General features: G+C 35.7%; 1 protein-coding gene across 1 annotated transcript in view; it reads left to right on the top strand.

Moving 5' to 3' along the window:
• Window positions 1-22,535, top strand: part of Dnah14 (dynein axonemal heavy chain 14) — a gene marked incomplete at its 5' end in the record, with an annotated part of 341,751 nt that overhangs the window by 116,015 nt on the left and 203,201 nt on the right. The window contains 11 exons of the mRNA XM_048809786.1: window positions 3,473-3,577; window positions 3,666-3,784; window positions 4,704-4,778; window positions 6,625-6,712; window positions 10,326-10,579; window positions 13,091-13,322; window positions 13,915-13,968; window positions 15,963-16,108; window positions 17,570-17,638; window positions 18,290-18,476; window positions 19,533-19,609. Coding sequence (XP_048665743.1) covers window positions 3,473-3,577; window positions 3,666-3,784; window positions 4,704-4,778; window positions 6,625-6,712; window positions 10,326-10,579; window positions 13,091-13,322; window positions 13,915-13,968; window positions 15,963-16,108; window positions 17,570-17,638; window positions 18,290-18,476; window positions 19,533-19,609 — 1,406 coding nt within the window. The remainder of the gene's footprint in view (window positions 1-3,472; window positions 3,578-3,665; window positions 3,785-4,703; window positions 4,779-6,624; window positions 6,713-10,325; window positions 10,580-13,090; window positions 13,323-13,914; window positions 13,969-15,962; window positions 16,109-17,569; window positions 17,639-18,289; window positions 18,477-19,532; window positions 19,610-22,535) is intronic.

Raw genomic sequence — 22,535 nt, 5'->3', positions numbered from 1 at the left:
TCATAAACCAAGTTTTTGTTCCAGCATTGTTTGTTTTTCTTTGTTGAACACAAGTCAGAGTGGTTGTGACGACTCCTGCAGACTACCCTAGGTAGTCACAGCCTCTAGAAAGTTCTAGAGGATCTCTTCTTTACAAATTCATGCTCTGGGGCAGGCATAAAAAGCTGTGCCCAGAGTGATAAAGTTTACCAGGCAATCTTTGAGATAAGAATTTCAATTATTTCTGGCACATCTTTGGATTATATCTGAAAATCATTACAAATCACGTATCTTTAATTTCTTCATGGATTGAATGCCTGCTTTATACCAGGCACTACTGCTATGTGCTTGGACTGCAAAGATAAAAGACATATCCCCTACTGTCACAGAACTCAAAACATATTACAGAAAAGAAAAAAATGTAAAGAACTATTGCAATGCTATGTTAAGTTTGGTAGTATGACTATATTTAAATAGGAGAAATTAACTCTGCATGGGGGAAGCTATAACTGACCTAGATCTTAAAAGAAGTGTAGGTATTAGAGACAGAGGTAGTGGCTCAGTGGTACAGTGGTCGCCTAGCACATGTGAGACCCTGGGTTTGATCCTCAGCACCACATAAAAATAAATAAATAAATAAAATAAAGGTATTGTGTCCAACTACAAATAAAGATTAAATATTTTTAAAAATAAAGTTAAAAAAAAGAAGTATTAGCTAAGTAAGAGTCAGAATTCAGATGGGTCAATGGGAAGAGTCTCTTAGGCAAATGGAAAAAGTACAAAGGCACAAAGCCATCTATGGTACCTTCTGGTGAAAAATATGTTACAGATAAAATGTAACAAATGGGAAACTGGTAGGGAAAGATGGCATTCTCCAGGAAGTCAGGGGACAGCCAGTAAAGGGCTTTGAACATTGATTGTAATGAGTTTTTACTTTGATGAGCAGCCACTGAGGAATTTTAAACAGGAGAATGAGATAATTTAATTCAGAAATATCTTTCTGCAAAAAAGCATAGAGTATGGATTGGACATTGTCTTAGTTTGTTTTATTGTAAGAGAACACACAAGACTTGGTAACTTAAAGTGGAAACATTTAAATTTAAATGGAAATCTATTTTGCCTCTTGGCTCTGGAAGCTGGAAGCTGGGATTCAAAAGCATAGCATCAACATCTGGCAAGGGCCTCCTGCTTCTTCACCTCCTGGCAGAAAATTGGAAGGGCAAGTGAACAGGAACATAAGAGCTAAAACACAAAGGGAAGCCTGGGTAGTAACTAATCTAGTCCCAAGGAGAGCAGGAATTCACTCACTCCCAGGAGAATTAACCCAGTCTCCAGACAGCAACATTGACCCCTTCCATGAGTGGAGACCTCATGACTTCTTAAGGGTCCCATCACCTCTTGCCACCATCACATTGGAAATCCAATTTCAAAATGAGTTTCAGATGTGACAAAACATTGATATGCTAGTGGGGACAATGTAGTCATCTATTTTTCATCACTGAGATGAAATACCAGAGGTTGTACACTTATAAAGAAAAGGAATTTATTTTGGCTCATGGCTCCAATCTGAGATCAAGGGGCCACCTCTGGTGATGGCCTTCTTGCTGGCAGAATCCCAAGGCAGCATAGGGCATCACATGCTAAGAGACAAGGAGTACACATGTGTGCCTGTGCATTTCTTATGGTCTTTCAATCATGGGGGCTACATCCTGATAACCTCATCTAAACCTAATCACCTCCCTAAACAACACATTCAGAATAAGTTTCCATCCTCTTCTTAACTCCTCACAATGGGGGTTAAATTTCAGCAAATGGAGCCTTGGGGAACACACTCCAACCCTAGCCAAACCATAGCAGGCAGTGGAAATAGTTATTTAAAATCCAAGTAAAAAGTCTAGAAATGTTGGGCAGCTAACATAATGCTGTGGTGAGAACGAAAGAAAGTGGAGCCAAGAACATTGGATGGGTAAATGGAGGATAAAATAAAGATGCCCCAGATCATGTCTAGATTTACAGCTTGTCCAACAGGGTGGAAGATAATCATATTAGAGAGATAGGAGCAGAAGAGGAAGAGGCTTGTGTGGAAGCAAGTAAGTTTTGTTTACACTCTAAATCTAATAGTTGTGGGACATTCAGGTGAACACCTTCAATGGGCGATGGAGTACAATAGCTCCTCCTTATCTGCAGTTTCACTTTCCATGGTTTTAATTATTCATAGAGTCTAAAACTACAAATGTAAAATTCCAGAAATAAACAATTCACAACTTTAAGTCATGAACCATTCTGAGCAATATGATGAAATCTCACACCATCCTGCTTTATCCCGCCTGGGTTTTGAATCATCCCTTTGTCCAATATGCCCACAGTTTGTGTGGTCCCTGCCCACTAATCACTTAGTTGCCACCTCAACTAAGTGATTGGTTCAGGGAATGTATCACCTACAGATAAGGGGATATAACTGTATATTAATCTAGGGTAGAGAGAGTAATGATCTGAGCTGAAAAGCAAATGGGTATGTATCAAATAGCTCAAGAAGAATAAAACGAGTGAAGAGTGATGAAGATGGAACTCAAGAGACGTCAAAATTATGGTATAGAGGTGAAAGGGTCTCTTGAAGAAAAATAATTAAGAAGTGGCCAAGAGACAGAAGAAAAACAAGTAAAATTATAGAAGTCAAAGGGCAAATTAAAAATAAAAAACAAAAACAGCAGAGGCAACAAACCCTTGAAAATATCACTCCCTGACAATTTGGTAATAGTAGTGGCCAGATGGCAGGCAGAGTGTGAACTGACTGAGAGAATATAGCTTTTGAGTTAATAAACTGTCTTTTCAAGAACTTTGGTATAAAGAAGAGATGGGCAAGTAACAGTAGCTAGAAGAAAGCAAAGGGAAAAGGAGGGCTTCCTGTACTTTTTCGTGAGAGAAATTTAAGGTGGAGGCCTATTGCAAGGGAGAGATGGAAGACAGGGGGGTAATAAAGAAAACAAGGTATTTTAACCTGGCGTAACTGAATGCCTTTTTCTCTGAAAAGAAGGCAAGACTTAAGGCTAGCGTGAAGTTGTGAGAGAGGTGGTGGGAAGTGTAGGAATTCTCTGTACCGTAGAATGAGAGGTCATTTGTGAAATGATGACTAATTTTCCAAGGTGATAACTTCAAATGTAGGGAAAGAAGAGCAGAAAGTGGGAGCATGCAAAAGCAATGCTAATAACACCAAAATCCAGGGCTTTAAATGAAATGATGTATGTGGGGTTTTCATTTGTTTCTGTTTTAGTTGGGATTTTTATTTATTTGTTTTGCTCTGTTAAAAGTCTGTTAGCAACTTGAGTATATCTTTAATTGAGCATGTTATGTCATTTTGACTGATACTGCCACATCTATTATACTATACTTTTAATGTCATGGTGACCGTGTGTAAATGTAGTCCAAGTGTGGACGGGATTCATATCATGATTGGACATATATTCTGAGTTACATTTCTTTTCATTCCGGACAGGATTACCTTGAAATCAAAAGAACTATTTTCCCAAGATTTTACTTTCTTAGCAGTGCTGCACTTCTTGATATTCTAGGTGGCAGTGGAAATCCTGAGTCTGTACAGGTAACAACACTATTCTCTGTTCAGCAATATTATTTCTTGACCAGATCAGGATTTTATAATGTTACTGACATTTCTTTCTGGTTCACAGCCCCATCTTAAGAAATGTTTTGAAAACATAAAACGAGTGTTGATATGGAAACAAGAAATTGGCCCTCCTGCTGTAAAAATGCTCATATCTGCTGAAGGAGAAGGTCTTGTGCTGCCAAAGTATGATAAATATCCTAAAACTAAACATTTAGGTCCCATAACACCTCGTAATTTCAAAATCTCTTTGAATTCTCTGATATTTCATAGAAGTTTGCCAAGCAAACTATCTTCAAAGATAATATTTTTCCATCAATACACTTTTACCTTTCGATACTTTCTATAGTACATGTTCTTCTCACTTTAGCTTTAATTAAAAGTAAAAAAAAAAAAAGTAATCTTCAAACTCTTGAGAGCTTTCTAATTTTCACCTGCCTTTTGCTCCATCATTGAATTCTGCCTTAAGTTCTCAACTCTCTTTAGCACTTGCCTTTTTCTGGATGGGAAGGTTTACTATTTGGGGTCATTGTTGCTTTCACACACCTCTGGTTTCATGGTGGTGAGCTCCCAGGCAATGAGCTAGGCCCTTCCTTGATACTGGTCTAACTTGCCAGCCCCAGTGAGGGCTCTCTAACTGCTGGCTTGTGGCCTCCGATATAAAGATCATTTACAAAATTCTGTGCCAGGCCTTTTTATCCACAAAAGCCCCTAACCGAATCCTGCTATTTAAAAAAGATCCAACAAAGTGTCTGGCTAGCTCAATCAGTAGCACATAAGGCTCTTAAAAAGATTCAGTGAGGCATACAAAGATGTTTTTTAATACAATTTATCAATCTCATACATTAATATTTTACTCAGAATATAACTACTGTGTTTATTCATGGTTTTGATATCAGAATTTCCTAAAGCTAGGTAATATGTTTTCTGCTTAATTTTCCAAGTAAAAATCTAGAAAAGCCAGAAGATATAGAATTATAGCCTCTTAGCCCATGATTATTATAAATGTGCATATAAAATTAAGTCTACAGGCTTAAACATGAATCAAAATAATATTCATAATATTATAATATTTAATGATTTTCATAATTTTTTTAAATCATAGGAAAATTCGTATAAGAAGTGCTGTAGAACAGTGGCTGGTAAATGTAGAAAAAGCCATGTTTGATGTGCTAAAAAAGTAAGTACAATTTTTAAATCTTAAAACTTTATAATATATAGGTATATATCTCTATATATATGTATGTCTATGTCTGTATTAAACTTGGTTAGCTACTAATGTAGGTAGGAGATAACCAGAGAATTTATAAAGTAAGGTCCCTTATAAAGTGAGTTTTGATAGAGGATGGTAGCACGTGACTAAATGAAAAATAATAATTTTACAATGTAAATATCAATTTGAGAGTGTAATCGTGATGACATTTGAACAGTTTTATGTGTGCTGAGTTTTGTGTGTACCTGAAAACTGGCCAGGATCTGAACTCGTCTCCACCTCTGCCTCTTTTCAAAAGATTCAGTGCTCAGGCAGCCTCCAATTTCAGTCCATATTGCTACTTTGCACTTCTGTTTCATTTTACTTCCTTGGACTCTGTACTTGGTTTAGTCCTTTTAATGTTGTCTTTTTATATTTTAATCTATCACTTCTAACAATGAAAAAGGTACCTCTGTACTGTAGAACGTGAAATTTTAAAACTAATTTGATTAGAACAGTCTTATTATATCTCTTTTTACTTAAAAACACCTCTATTATTTATGCTTCAAGGAAAATTTTCAGTGCCAAGACTGCTGCTTCCTAAGTAAGGTGTTATGATTTGAATTTTAAAATGTCCCCTAAAGAGCGCAGGTGTTAGGCAATGTAGCAATGTCCAGAGGTGAAAAGATTGGATTCTGAGAATTGAAACCTCATCAGTGGATTAAACCATCAATGGATTAATAAATTAATGGATTACTAGAAGGTAACTGTAGATAGGTGGGGTAGTAGGAAGTAGGTCACTGGGGGCATGACCTTGGACTATATCTTGTCACTTGGCTTCCTTGGTGTCTCTCTCTCTCTCTCTCTCTCTCTCTCTCTCTCTCTCTCTCTCTCTCTCTTTCTCTCTCTCCTAGCTGCCATGAGCTATGAAGCTTTCCTCCTCCATTAGGTTCTGCCTCATGGAAGCCCCACAGCAAAGGAGTTAGTTAATCATGAATTGAACCTCTGAAATCATGAGCCCACTATGAACTTTTCTTCCTCTAAGTTGTTCTTGTCAGGTGTTTTGGTCACAATAATGACAGACTAAGATACAAAGTGATTTAAGAGCCAAACCCTCCAGCAAGGATCATAAAAGTTGGAGTGCTATATGTTTGATACAAACCCTTCACTCCTCAGGAAGAAGGTGGAAGTTCAAGATTCCTTCCAGATTATAAGATTCTAGGCTCAGAGTTGGGTTTGTGTTCATGTGTCTCCTCTTTTCCTACCCGTTATAATGTGTATATTTTCTCAGTAGTCTGGTGTGTAGGATTCTTTCAACTAGTTTCTATCAAAACACATGCTGTTGGCATATATTAAGTTGGATCTTAAATAAAACTGTCTGGATTTTTTTTATAACTTATATCCTCTCCCTTATAATTAATTTTAAAGTAAGTGCAGGACTTTACTGTTAAAATTCATCTGAGGGTTTCAGCCCAAAATTCAATTTTGTAGAAATTATTTTAAATACAAAACATTTAAATACATATTTGTCATTGATAGTATTTGCAATCCAAAGCTAGTATATCTTCTTCTGATTTAATATATTTTTACCATTCCCAGAAATTCAATAACCTCATTAGAAAAGTATAGCTAATGTTAAAGAGGAAGTTAAGGAATATTCATTAAGCATGGATTAAAGCTCTGTGAATTCTATTTGGTACCATACAAATGCCTAAATTAGAACAAAACAATCAGAGATCTTAAAGAAAAATTCTCCTGTGGCCTTGCCACACTCAATTATTTAATGACCATGATCAATGATTAAATGTAGGTAATATAAATACATTTTTAATAGATTTGTGAATCAAGGAGTTGAAGACTGGACCCACCAAATTTTTTCCCTGTGGGTGGTATCTCATCCAGGACAAGTGGTACTCATTGTGGTAAGTTAACATTACTTTGATATATGTATATAATATAATATAATATAGATCATGCTACATTGCCAAATAAGTAATATTTGGAAACTAAATCATTAAGAAGGTTACTGAGCTGGGCACAGTGGCATTCACCTGTAATCACAGTAATGTGGGAAATGAAGTCAGAAGGATTGCAAGTTTGATGACAGCATAGGCAACATATGAGACTCTATTTAAAAAAATGGGAGGTATATAACTCAGTGGTAGAGTGTTCCTGGGTTCAATCCCCAGTATTGCAAAAAGGAAAAAAAAGTCTACTGATATTTGTTTCTTACTTTGAAATGCATTAAATATGAGATGGACAGATGCATAAATAAGTGATAAAGTAAATGTAACAAAAAGTTATACAGAATATAGAATATAGGTGGTGGGTATATAAGTATCATTGTTTAATTCTTCAATTTTTCTATTGTTTAAAAATTTTCCAAGTATAACATTGAAACTAAATCATGAATTATTTTTTGCATTATATTACTTTTTGATTGCTATCATTAAGAAGTTACTAAAATTTGATGACTAAGATTAAGGTGACAGCAGGGCTATGTTCCTTGTGAGAGATTCTTGAGGAAAATTTATTTCTTTTCCTTTTCTGGCTTCTAGAGGTCTCTAGCATTCCTTGGCTCATGGTTTCTTTCTCTGTCTTTAAAACCAGCAGTGTTACATCTTTCTGGCCATTCTTTCATAGTCATATTGCCCTCCGCTCACAGATGAGAAAAAAATGTCATTATTTTGGACCCACTTGGATAATCCAGATTAATCCCTCCATTTTAAGATTTTTAATTAAATTGTATCTTCAAAGTTCCTTTTGCCATGTAAAGTAATATGTTCACAGGTTCTGGGGATTAGGCATGGATATCTTTTAGGAATCTACTATTTTGCCTACTCTGCATATTTGCTAATGCTAATTATTGTTTTTCTGGAACTCAAAAAAGAAATAGAAGGAAAATTAGGAAAGTGTGATATCGACAAAGCTAAAATTGGCAGTTTTCTTCAGAGGTAGAGGTAGTGGTTGAAACTTGGAGAGTAGTAAAATTTTTCCCAGCAGAATGTCTACAATAAGAGCAATAAAGAAAGACACAAGGGACATCAACATTTAAGGAGTAGGCAAAAGACAGGGAGTCTATGAAAAAGAGTGGCCTAATGGGGAAAAAAAAAAAAAGTAAAATTTAGAGTTGTCAAGGAAGCTTAGACAGAAGAAAGACACATTTTTGCTTGATTCTCTAATTTTCTCTAGAAAAAATGTGTCTAGTCATAATTTTTAAAGGCTCTGGAGATGTCTGAAAACTCTATTAAATCTGTCAATTATCAGGGTCAATATGAACCTTGGAGAGAGTGTTTCTTCTGAAGCCATATTGCCCCAAGTTAACATTATCAAGTATTTTTGAAACATACTTGACTATTTGGCTTGAAAACAAATCATATCTTAGAATGAAACAGACATTATTACTTTATGTATATATGTGACTGCATGACCAATATGATTCTACAACATATATACTCAGAAAAATGAGAAATTATTTTTTTAAATTTTATTTATTTTTATGTTGTGCTGAGGATTAAACCCAGTGCCTCACATGTCCTAGGCAAGTGCTCTACCACTGAGCTACAACTCCAGCCCCGGGTTAGCAAGGATGGTGGAATGTGATGGACATCATTATCCAAAGTACATGTATGAAGTCACGAATTGGTGTCAACATGTTTTATATACAGCCAGAGATATGAAAAATTGTGCTGCATATGTGTAATAAGAATTGTAATGCATTCCGCTGTCATTTATTTTTTTTTAAAGATCAATTAAAAAATGAGAAATTATATCCCATCTATGTATATCGAAGTATATAAATGCATTCTATTGTCATCTATAACTAATTAAAACAAATGTTTAAATTAAAATAAATATAAATAAATCATATCTTTTTATTTTGCCTTGACCCACCATAATTTTCAAGTCTTTGTTAAGATAATCTGGCATTGTACACACAAATTATAATTATCAAATCTTCCTGTTCCTTTTGCTATCCATTTGACTGAATGTTAACTCTTATATCTCAAACTGAATGACTTGTTTAAACTGTTCATGACAAAGGTGGCAAAATTACAATGAATTGATCTGCACGTTTTTGCAGTTTAACAGAAATTCAAATCATTAGATCTGCTCTATTGAAAAAGATTTTTCTCAGCTCCCTATGCTTCAAACATGCTTAACAATAAGAAGCCATCTATATTCTATTTCCAGATGTTCTTTATAGTAGATGTCAGCTTTAATCATTGCATGTGCATTCAATCATTGCCAAAATTTTTCCCACATCTGCTTAGCAGCTGCTAATTTCCCATCCCATGAATGCAATTCACAACTCCCTTTCCTCTTGTCTTTTGCATGTGTTACATGACTAGGAGTTGTCTTGCAATGAATGTAAAAAGACATTGTAAGAGAGTGGGTATAATGAGATGTCTATATGCATTGACCACTGAGAGAATTTCAATATGGATTTATCCAAGATAGAGTTATAAGTCATTCCTCTATAAATAAACAGACAAATACAAATCTAAAATCTGGTTCACAATCTCCCTCACCATGGATGTTCTCACCTGAGGTTGTGCATTCTGAATAACTGTTTCAAGGACAACAGTACAGTGGCATTTGACCAGACTCTGCTGTGACATGACCTTGACTATAGTTCCCACAGTCTGTCCTAAATTCTTACTCCTGCCCACTTCCCAAGCCTCAGTCTCTAGCTTTCTGTTGATCTGATGATTATGAATCCATTACATCCTCTTAGAAAGTCACTTAGTTTCTGTTGCATGCAACCCAGAATGCTGACTGAAGTACCACATTTCCTATCCTGTATCTTCCTATCTGGCTTTGGAAAAATCTCACAATGATATGTTGCCTCTATGCTAACTTTTCTCTTATTTATAACTTTATCACTTGATAGCTTTATTTATGTGTTTCTTGGGCACTTCAAATCCAGTATATCCACAAATGAATTCATTATGTGCCCCTCATCCACATGTTCTTTCTCCAGAAGGTACTTAGTGAGTGACTGGAATCACAGTTTACCCAGTTGTACAGGCCACAACCCTATTAAGCTCTCCTGATATCTTGCCCTCCTTTATTTCCAGAGTCAATCTGCCCTTAATCTAGTTGCATTCTTAAAACAGGTCTTATGTGTATGGGAAGAGTAAATGCAAAAAAGATTAATCAAATAACAAAAATTATACATATTCCTGACAACTACAATTATAGGCAATGTATTCTACAAATAGTATTTTTTAGTTTAATGGAGAAAACAACACTAATTTTATCTTGGAGATTTCTACCATTGTTAATGTCCTCAGGTTAATTACAATGGGTCAAGAATATAAAATTTAGAAAGTATAAGTAAATAAGGTCCCCATAAGTATCAATAAAAATGTAATCTTTCTCTTTCAAATACATATAAATGTTTAAGCTTTTGCTTTTATACACACATAAGTGCATTCATACATACACATACCACATATACTTCATGAAAACTTATCCTTCATGTTTTAACATAAAATGTATGTTTTGATTAATGTATGTATTTTTTTTCAGAGTCATATCATGTTCTATAATGATTGTATCAAAAGTTTTATGAGTTCTCACTCAAAAGAAAAGCTGGAACAAGTCCATTCTAATGTGATGTGTCATCTAGAAGAGGCTGCAGAGCTAGTAGTGTTAAATACTAACACCTCTCGAACAAAAACTGCACTAGGAGCATTTCTTACTCTTTATGTCCACTGCAGAGATATTGTGATGGATCTACTACTTAAAAATGTCTTCAATGCAGAAGATTTTGAGTGGACGAGGTAAGTAGATATAAACTATAACTATACACATAATGTCTCACATATATATCTTTAGGTAAATCCATTCTCTAAATTTTGTCAAACTCAAGTTTTAATTTTCAGGGATTTGCTACCCTATTCCTGTACTTTCTTATCTCTCTTTTCTACTGTCCTTTCCCCTGGTTTTTACTTCTTTCTGCCTTATCTTTCTGTCTTCATTATCCTCTTTTGTAGTTGCATTTTCTCTCTTTTGCCTCTGAGCCAAGGAGCAGTTTTTTAATAGGTAGTGCCTCCTCTTTTCCCTGTGCTGTCAATTCTGGAACAGACTAGATTGGATAAACAAATTGGACAACACTTCCAGCTACCTCCCCAACTCAGAACCTCCTTTTCTCCCACCTAGAGTCAATTACTAAAATATGAAAGTATAGAAAAAGAGAGCCACTACCTTTGAGCATAAGATTCTTATACTAAATGTGAAGTCTCAAACTTTTAAATGAGGTTACTTTCTAGAAGTTTTCTGGTTTTGCTTATGGTTGTATGTTCGCTCAAGTTAAGACTTTTGAAGGTGGTGGTAGTGTGACCATTTAAAAATTTTCTTTTATTTGAAATTTCATTTTAAAAATGTACTTGCTTTTGAAAGACTTCTTTATAATCTACCTGTTTTATCAGAAAGGATTTATGAAAGAGCTTATAAGGATATAAAAATGACTGCATGATAGCATAGTGCAGTGAAAGAAGAAAAACAAAGGTCAAAAACAGTACCAGTGAAGACATTTAGTCATTCTGTATTGTGCCTGCCTCCACTTTATAATTCAAAAACCAGAACATCACTCAGCTATTAAAAATATTTTGAGATGATTTTTCCCATGACATTGTTTTGATGTTTTTAAAAATATCAAAACTAAAATTTATTCCAAAAATATTCTTTCATATGTGTTTATTTTGAGAAATAATGAGTCAGTACTGATGAAAACATAAAATAGAATAAAAAATGCATACTGTAAAGTTATAAGTGGGTCACAGATTGAATTCAAAGCCTGGAGAGGAGAAAATTGATCATTAACTACACAACTCATGTGTTCATAGGATAAATACAAATCAGTTTCTCCAAAGTTCAATTATTTATCCTTAAATGATATTATTATTAAAATTAATATAATAATTAATAATATTAATATTAATTAATATTTAATGTTATACTTAAATAATAATAGAGGACTCTCAAGTACTCTAATGAGGATCCAGATTTAATGAACAATGCTTTCAATTGCATTCTTATTGGAAACTATAGTAAACTGCATAGAGATGGTTCTTACATAAATCCTCCATTTAGGCTGACATCACACCAAAACAGCTTGACTCACCAAGGTCATTTTCCTCAGAGGGAAGAGTGCTCTTAAGTTTATAGTCTTCTGTTGTGATTGGCAAAAGATGTGACTTACTCAGTCAAAGGGGAGAAATAAAGAATGTCCACACTGCTTCTGCCCTTTTCAATTCTTTATTCACTCAAATCACTCAATACAATTTCACTCTATTGGTTCTTTTTTTTTTGAGATTGGAAACACTGTAGGCTCTTAATCAAGAAAACAACAATCCTTAATGCTAGGCACTGCAATAGACATAATCAATTCACAGCAAACAATTCTAGATTAATTAGTTCTAAGCACTGCAAACACACTTAATCATGACAGGCTAATAACAGACATTCAATCTGTGTGCTAAATTCAAGTGTCAGATCAAAAGTCTCAGGCCTTAGGCTTTAAGTCCAGCAGATGCACACTCACTCAGACCATGGTGACCAGGTCCGGAACCCAGGCAGGCTTCTCCTGGGGTGGAGCTGATGGCCAGTTGAGGAGAGGGACATAGGGAGAAGTTGCACCTCTCACCAGGGTCAAGATGTGGCTGTGGAGTTTGAGAGCGTTTAGGACCAAGCAGAGGATCAGGCAAAAGGAGGTCAGTCCAGGTCCTCATCAGGCTCTCCAGCTTGTGGGCCTCAGTATTGGCTGGCTGAATGTCTATTCATTTGCTCTATTATTATACTAAATTTTGGGACTTTTGACCCCCCTTTCAATCCTTATAAGCTACCACTGGATTTCTTGGTGACATCATTTACCCTGGGGTTAAAAAACTGGTCTGGTGGTCCCCACCCTGATCTTTTTGCCTTTCCTCTTATTGGAAGACAGCCTGCCAGAGGCTTCACTCTGAGTTTATCAGGGTTGGGGGAAGTGACTTGTTTGTGCCTGAGGGCCGTACTGGAGGGCTCTGTTAGGTGTGCCTGGTGAGACTGCAGGTTTCAAACTGGAGTTTTTAAAATGGAGTTGCTTAGGCTCAGGCCAAAGACCATCCTCACATCTTCCAAGTCCTAATATTTCATTTCTAATAGTCATTGTCAAATTTTATGTCACTTTTCATTTAACATTTGGATTTCTATTTTTTAATGAATACTCCATTTTTAATCATGTTTCTGAATGTGAAAAAAATAAAAATAATTTTACCCAAATGTATGAGTATTATTAACAATATTGCTTTTAGACATTTGCAGTATAAATGGAATGAAAAGCAAAAGTTGTGTTACGTGTGTCAAGGAGATGCCAGTTTTACTTATGGCTATGAATACTTGGGCTGTACCCCAAGGTTGGTTATTACACCCCTCACAGACCGATGCCGGCTAACCCTCACAGCAGCGCTACACTTGAATCTTGGAGGCTGTACTGCTGGTCCAGCTAGTGTAGGAAAAACTGAGACTGTCAAAGATCTGGCAAAAGTAAGTAGTTTCTATATCCAGAATAAAAACATCTAATTTTTGATTGTTGCCTTAACTTTAATGGCATCTAAAATTTACATCATTCCTACTGCTCACATGTTCACTGTGTTCAACAATCACATCTGTTACTTCATACAATTCATTAATTTGTGAATGCCTATTGTGTGTGAGGACTTGGGATCTCAATAAGCTAACATATGCTTTGTATTAACTTGGAGAATTACTATAGGAACTGACTGATACATAAACGATTAATATTTGTGTGTGTGTGTGTGTGTGTATGTTTGTGTGTGGGGGGGTAGTAAATGATGAAGGAAAAGGGTATAATTTGTGACACTAGCATTTTATTTGTATATTTATGTAAAAACATGACAATGATACATGAATTAATCAACTATATGTAACAGTATGTATATGTTTGTACTATTTTGAGTTTTTTGAATTGCTAAATTTGGTATCTAATTCATCTTTTCAATTTGCAAATATCTTCTCAAAAATTTAATAAAGACATTTGGTTACTCTATCATTTTTAATATTAGTATTTTTTGTCATATTTTAAGAAATATATTAAAATAATATTTTTGTTTTCCAGGCCTTAGGTAAATATTGTGTAGTCTGCAGTTGTTCTGAAGATTTGGATTATAAGGTAAAGCTTAAACATATATACTCAGGAAAAAAATATTTTACACATAAAACAATTTGTTAAGAAATGAAAAAACAAGAAAAATATTTATCTTATAGATATATAGGTATTAATAGAACTATAAATATCATTAATTCTTTTAAACTATTAGAATACAAATCTAGATGTAATAGATACAAAATATTATACACTTTGCTTTAAGTTCAATTGAATTCCTTAAAACAGTGGTTTTTAAATTTTTTTTGACAGTGGGATTCTATTTGTTTCAATATTTTTTGGTTATACAGGGACACAATATCTTTTTTTAAAATATTTATTTTTTAGTTGGACACAATATCTTCATTTATTTATTTTTATGTGGTGCTGAGGATCAAACCCAGGGCCTTCCATGTGCTAGGTGAGCCCTCTACCACTGAGCCACAAACCCAGCCCGGGACACAATATCTTTATTTTGTTTATTCATTTTTATGTGGTACTGAGGATTAAACCCAGTGTGCAAGGCAAGCGCTCTGCCACTGAGCCACAGCTCCCTTACATTGGGATTCTTTTTAAACAAAATTTTATATGGAACATGAAGATATAAAACAATTAAGAAAGCTAATTTGTTAAGGCCCTACCTATACATTTATTTATTCAAAAGTTAATTATTAAGATCAATAAGGTAATTATGATTAATACAAAAAATTAGAACCTATATATGATAATTGCAAGTTTATGTTTGTCTTACTTTGTTTTGGTTGCAAATTATCTAGGACATCTCTAATAAGATCCTGAAGTATTTGTTATTAAATTTTAATATACTTCTGTGTCTGTTGCAAATTTAACTCAGTTTCCAAACACTGCTAAAAGAGGGAAGATGGGGTTATTTTTATTTTCGGTGCTGGGGATTGAACCCAGGTCCTTGAGCACTCTACCATGGAGCTATATTCCCAGCCCTGCAGCTTGTTTTTCATGCTAATTATTGCCCCCCACCCTCCAAAAAAAAACCATGATGAACAAAATATCAAAATTTTGAATAAAGGCAAGATTGGATTTCCTGCTACCCATGAGAGGAACCAATTTTTGTCTCCTTCCTGGTCTGAGGTTCTCTCTTGCCTTTTCTTAATCCCTTTTTCTTCCCTTTATACATACCTGGCAAATCTTAGGCATCTTGCATCCTGTATTCAGCCCATGAATTTGTTCAGTTTTGCTTGAAAGTGTTTTTGTTTGCTTTGCTATTTTGTTTCAGGACTTTTGGCCTCTCACAGGACACTGTAGCATAGCATCTGGCCAACCCTGTCCTGCCCCCTGACAACAGGCAAAGCCCAGTAGCACCTGCTGTGAGCTTTCATGAGGCTGGCTCCAATCTAACGCAGAATCTACCTCTTGTTTCATACTAGACCTGGTTTATTCATCTGTGTTATCTACCAGCAGCACACATAAAACAATTCACTAACTCTTTTTTTTTTTTAAGAGAGAGAGAGAGATTATTTTTTTAATATTTATTTTTCAGTGGACACAACATCTTTATTTTACTTTTATGTGGTGCTGAGGATGGAACCCAGCGACCCGCGCATGCCAGGAGAGCGCGTTACCGCTTGAGCCACATCCCCAGCCCCAATTCACTAACTCTTAAGGAGTCTGTGCCGGCTCTAGAAAAGGAGACACCTACTGTCAGGCAGTTTTGACCATATACTGAATGTTGTCCTAAAGATTCTTTATGCAAGGGTGCAGCTCGTTGAGCCAAATGGGAGGAGTCTGAAGTCATCATCTATGTCCTGTCTGCCAGGTCCCTGTGAGCCTCAGAATTTGCTACTTCAGGCTTAGCTTTTTACAAACAGGTAAAGTAGTTGCTTATCTGAAATCTAAGCAACCACAAAAATGCCTGTGGGGAGGAAATATGAAAGGTATTTGATTGGTTTAAGCAAGATGGGAAGAACGTATGCAACTTAATACCCCAGTAAAATTCTTCATCATAATAATTTCTGTAATCAATCTTTTTCTTTTTCTTTTTAAAGATAGTGGAAAAATTCTTTTTTGGACTAGTTCAGTCAGGTGTTTGGTGTTGTTTCGATGAATTCAATAGAATTGATATGGAAGTTGTCTCCGTCATTGCCTCACAGATACAAACAATTAAGGCTGCAAAAGACAGCTGTTCTGTCAGGTATGTGTTATTGGATGGAAAATAAGATCTATATTTTGAATGGAAATTGATATACTTGTATTGTTTCTTTAACGTTAAGTGGTTTTTGGGGGGGTTTTTTGTTTGTTTGTTTGTTTGTTTTTTGTCCAGTAAGTGTTTGGGTATTTGGTTAGTTGGTTAGTTGCTTTAAAACACATATCAAAAGGAATGGCATGTACCTGGCATGTTTCCTTTGTTCGGCAAATAATGTGAAAATATATATAACTCTAATTTGCAGGCCAACTTAGAGGTATCCAAACTCTTGCTCTGAAACAGTCTCTGGAGCTACCAGGACTCTGATGGAAATATATCCTAGTTACTTTGTTTTTCAATCTTAAGTTCTCTTATTGCTTTTTTATCTTGGGATATATGTCATTTAAAGAAACCAAACAAAAGTTATAAATATTTATTTCTTTAATTCTACATCCTTTTTAGAAAGGCATACTGGTCACATACCTGAAGCCTCCCACCCATCTTGTCTCATTACTCTGAATTAAGGTGCTTTTATTGAAAACCTCTGCAATAACAATTTGGATATATATATCAATTACTAATGATTAGTAATATAAGCAAAAATTTTCTCTTTAGATATTTATTAGGAAATCACCATTTACTTTACAGACAAAAATGGATTTGTGGGCTTAAAATTTCTATTTCATTTCTAACTCATGCTAATGGATACTAACTTGTGGTTTTATTCTCATGGATTTTCTTCAAACTGTTAAAGCTGGTGTTATCAGGCCTCACAAGTTTATGGGGGGGATGGGGCGGGTGTCATAGCATCCCACATCTCATCTTCTCTCTATCTCAGCCTCTGCCAAGTTTCCCCCATTTTTGTCCAAAGTTTCCCCAGGTTTGTCCCAATTATTCTTTTTTGCAGGTTTTGACCACTCTCTTTAGTATCAACTGTCAAAAAATAAAATTTTTATAAAAAAATCACTACAGGATTTCTCTCCATTGTCTCTACCACTGGTTCCAAATTGACGTAAATACCAAGGGTTTTATTTCACAATGGCTCGAAAGTTTTAAAATGAGGAGAGGGGACACTTGGGAGGTGGGCTATGTTCCATGCTGAAGTAGGGACTCTATGCTGAGTCCCACTCTGTTATCCAGGCACAGCTCTTCATTCTTTATGGGTCTCATTGGGTTCCTTTCCCTGTGTAAGTCTATTCATTCAGATGAGTAACTTCCAGCCTTAGATCCCACAAAGCTCCTCAGACTTCTTCAGACATGATCAAATATGTCTGAATCCCTAGCAAAGGGTCACAGTTTGGCTCAAACGAGCCTCTTACTTCTCCTCTTTTACTATTGTTCATTTCAGTATGTTCTATTTGGATTTAAATGTAACAAATCCATAAGAAAGTTCCCAAATTCATTTGTAGTTTTAACATATTTCATCCTAGAGAAAACAGTTTTAGTTATGAATACTATAATGTCTTATAGATTTGTACTGGGTGGAAAAGAAATTCGTATCAATATGTCTTGTGCAGTCTTTATCACCCTGAATCCTGTGTAAGTATCAGTGAATGTGGTGGGAGTGAACATAGACCAAAATCCTCTTCTTAAATCTTATCCACAGATGGAGTTGTCTGGCATTGTATATATATCATAACTCTCTACTGCCCTCTGACCTCTCCCTGGTGGTTATAGGGAGTCAGGTTGGGCAGGTTCATTAAATATCTGAATACTACCTTAGTTCAGGAAATCAGAGGGAGCTGATATGAATTGTGGAATGGGGCACAGAAAGAAAAGATAACAAGCCAGGCTGCTCTGTGAGATGGAAAGTACGATAAAAACCATTTTAGCAGTGATGCATGCCTGTAATCCCAGCAGCTGGGGGAGGGCGGGGCACTGAGGCAGGAGGATTGAAAAGTTCAAAACCCAGCCTCAACAATTTAGTGGGGGCCCTAAGCAACTCAGTGAGACCCTGTCTCTAAATAAAATATAAAAAAGGGCTGGGGATGTGGCTCAGTGGTTGAGTGCCCCTGGGTTCAATCCCAAGTACAAAAAAAAAAGAAAACAACAAAAAAAAATCTTATAAACTAATCTTGAGATAGAGGACACATAGAAAGCCAATAGAATGGGGGTTATATATTTTATGTGGCCCCTTATTTGAACTGTTGAAAAATGGTGGGCTTATTGTTGTTTTCTTTTCCTTTTAAGCTCTGGAGGTCGAGTAGAACTCCCAGATAATTTAAAATATCTGTTTCGCCCAGTGGCTATGATAGTGCCCCACTATCAAATGATTATTGAAATAATGCTGTTTTCATTTGGTTTCAAATCTGCAAAATCAATCTCTGGAAAGCTATCTAGCCTTTATGAATTAGCTAGCAAACAGCTCTCACAACAGGTAAGTAACTTATTTTCTTTAAAGGTCATTATATACAAATAACTTTAAATAAGACTTTACTGGTATTGGCTGAGGAATGACCTGGGGACCATACCACATAAGTAGAGCTCAGATTTCTATCAACATATCAAATCAAATACAAAATGCAAAATCAGTCAAGATTCCAAGCCTGCTCTCCAATATCTGGAAAGAATGATGGAACAACTATTATCTCAAATTATAGACTGCTGTCTCGGTACAAGAAAATTAATATCTAGAGCAGTGTTCTCAAAATTTATTATCCATCAAAATAATTGGAGTACTTGTTAAAACACAAGTGCTAGGCCTAAACCCCAAGTTTCTAATTTTATATGTCTGCTATGAAACAAAGGAATTTTCAAGAACATCTCAAGTGTTACTGACATTGCTGTTGTGAGAACCACATTTTGAGAATTATTGTTCTAGGATATGAGTATTTTTTTCTAATCCAAGATGGCTTAGGCAGATAATCACATTTCTCTTTTTAATATTCTTCCAATTCCTCTTTCCAGTTCAGAGAAAACTTAATTCAGATGTGAATAGTTTTTCACACTTGTTATTCTTTCTTTTAAGAAAGAGACTTTTGCTGGGCATGGTGGCACATGCCTGTAGACCCAGGTACTCAAGAGGCTAAAATAGGGGCATTGCTTGAACCCAGAAACTCGAGACCAGTCTGGGCAAAATAGTAAGACCCCAGAGGATAGGATATGAAAGGAAAGAAAGAAGGGAGGGAGGAGGAAGGGTTAGCGAGAGAGAGAGAGAGAGAGAGAGAGAGAGAGAGAGAGAGGTGGGAGGGAGAAAGAAGGGACGAGAAGGAGGAGGGATGGATGGAGAGAGGGAGGAATAGAAAAGAAATGGACTTTTAGGAGCACCAGTTTGCAAGAGAAAAGAGAGCATTGGAAGTAGAATTAAGGTTTCTTGGAATCATATTGCTGCTTCCCTTTACAGAATAGATAATCAGTGATTTATGTAATTGTTTTCAAATTGTTCTATTTTTTCAAAAACCTCTAATAACTCAAATATTTTACTGTTTGATAGGATCATTATGATTTTGGCCTGAGGTCTCTGAAGAGAGTTTTAATAATGGCTAAAAAGAAGAAAGAAGAGTTTAAATGGTCAGTTGAAATTTGAATTTAATGTTAAGTCAAAGGGAGTTATATACCTATGGGGAAATATTTTGTAGAATTTTAAGTAATGATAAGTTAAAACAGGGAACAGCCAGAAAGTCACAGTAAAACGTGGTAGAGGTTATTTAAGAATATGAAAGAAGAGGAAGTAAAATATGCAAAAATTGCTGAGTATCTTTCCCCAATAGAATACATTCTTTTTAAAAATGTACTTTACATTTACATAATAAAATATATAGGGAAATGAAAGACCCCATTTAGAAGAGCAATAACTTAATGAGAAATAGAAAACTTATGTGAACATATAATCAGCCCTCTGTATCCATGACTTCTGTGTCCAGGAATTCAATCAATAGCAGATTTTAAAATATCTGAAAAGGAAAATTACATCTGTACAGAAAATACATAGTTTTTTTTCATGTCATTATCCTCTAAATATTATAGTATAACAACGACTTAATGTAACATTTACAGTGTATTAAGTGTTACAAGGAATTAGACACGATTTAAAGTATATGGAAGGATGTATAAAGGTTATATGCAAATACTATGCCATTTTCTATAAGGCACTTGAGGATTCATGGAATTTGGTATCTTCAGGGGTTCTGGAACAGATACCAATGGACCATTGCACCAATATGAGAAATGTATAAAACCTGTATGAGGAAAACTTTATAATGTGACTAAAGGGCAGAAGTAAAAACATAAATGACTGAATAATACAACACATTTCTAGTATTATAACATCTGAAAAAAAACATCATAAATATTTAAATACTCTAAATGTTAATTTATGAATGAAAATGCTACCTGATTAAAATAAGAAAAGGGTCTTTAAATTTGTTTTTAGGCAAGTGGATTTTAAGCTTCACATGGAAAAATAAACAGAACTAGCTAGAAAAAATATTGAAAAGCAACAGCAATAAAGGAGAAATATCCCCCTAATAATTAAAATATGTCATAAGACTACAATAATTAAAATATTTTGGTACTGCCTCAGTGTAGAAAGACCAGAAATAGAACTGTATTCTTTGAGCATTTAATACATCATAAGCCTGGAGGCAAGAATAGATTCTTTAATGAATATTATTGGGGAAATTACCCAGCCATCTAGATTAAGATGAAGTTGGAACCATGGTTCACATTATTTACCAGGATAAACTCTACAAGGATCAAAGAATTTAAATGCAAAAAAAATTAAAACATAAAAATAATTGAAGGGCTGGGGTTGTAGCTCAAGTGGTGGAGAGCTTGCCTTGCATGGATGAGGCACTGGGTTTGAACCTCAGCACCACATAAAAATAAAGGTGTCTATCTACAAATAAAAATATTTTTAAATATATATTCAAAGAAACACAATGTCCTTTGTTTCCTTAGAGTACAAAAGCATTTAAAATTCAGTCTCAAAATCCAGAAGCCACCAAAGAAAGGATTTTTAAGTGGCTAAAAAGTACATTTTATGAATTTAAAAGACAAATGACAAACTAGGGTAAAAGATAATTGCACATAGCAGTGATTGCATTAAAATATGGATAGTCTAGGATAAGCTCCTCTTAAGATTCTTAATCACATCTTTTGCCATATAATACAATACTCATTCTTTTGTCATGTTAGATGATATTCAAGGTTTCTAGGGGTTAAATCATTGAGGGTTATTCATGTTTCTGTCCACTACAAGCAGTTTTCTCCCTCTTTCCCATAAAAGAGTTTTCCAACTCTCCTCTCTCATTCATAAAACAAACTGTTCAACAGTTAGAGTCCTAGGAAAGACTTACTTGTTAACATCTGGAAAATTAGTATCTTTTCAAGTATACACTTTTAGCATTTACAAGACTTACCACAGTACTGAGCCACAAAGGAAGTGTCAGCTAATTCCAAAGAACTGAGTAAAATAAGATTACATTAGTCATCCTTTACTTGAATCTTTAATTAGATGTTAATATTCATTTAAGGGCTGGGGATGTGGCTCAAGTGGTAGCGCGCTCGCCTGGCATTCGTGCGGCCTGGGTTCGATCCTCAGCACCACATATAAATAAAGATGTTGTGTCCACCAAAAACTAAAAAATAAATATCAAAATTCTCTCTCTCTCTCTCTCTAAAAAAAAATCATTTAAACCAGAGGGGCAAGGTGGCATATTAGCATGAGACAGCATTTCTCTTAGCTACCCAGAACTCAAACAGCAGGAATATTACATCTCCCCAAGGCTCAGAGGAGTGAAAAGTCCTGAGACTGGAGCGTCAGTCAGTCTGCCCTAGCCAAACCAGAGACTGTTTGACTCATTAATCAGATATTTAAAAAAAAGAAAAAAGAAAAAGAAAAAAACTCTCCACCACAGTTTATCAATCCTCCATTTAAAGCTGATTCAGGAGCCATCTTGGGAATTCCATGTGGTAGAACCTACAAAAACAGATATGTGAGTTTGCAGCTAGGTCTGTGGGGGCCTCTTTGAGCCTAGCAAACCTGTGGAAAGTCAGAAACTGGGAGCATTTCACCCAGGGAAACCAGTTTAGAGGGGCTGGAGAGAGCTGGGCTCTCCCCAACTTCTCAAGTCCTGAGGTTCATGGGGACTGATGGGTCCATTTACGTGGGTGGGAAGCTAGAAGAGAAGAGGGAAGCTGGAAGAGAAGAGGGAAGCTGGAAGAGGACATTTTGCTTTCGGTTCAGCCAGCCAGCTGGTCCAGCACTCACCAGGTCCCAGCACCAGCCTGGTCCCTGAATCCCTCCCCAGTCCAGCTAGTCCCTGAGACCCACCAGGTTCAGTATCAGTCTGGCACCCAACAGGGCCCTCGGCTCCCCACTCCATAGTTTCCCAAACCCTCCCTGGCCCCTGACTTGGCCCACTGCTTTCAGCTTTGCAGCCAGCCCACAGGTCCCAGTGCCTGGCCTCGATCCACCTGGCATAAAACAGCTGGG

This window comes from Marmota marmota, unplaced genomic scaffold (assembly GCF_001458135.2).
Source record: "Marmota marmota marmota unplaced genomic scaffold, marMar, whole genome shotgun sequence".
Taxonomy (NCBI): Eukaryota; Metazoa; Chordata; class Mammalia; order Rodentia; family Sciuridae; genus Marmota; species Marmota marmota.
This window is presented reverse-complemented; position numbering and strand designations above follow the sequence as displayed.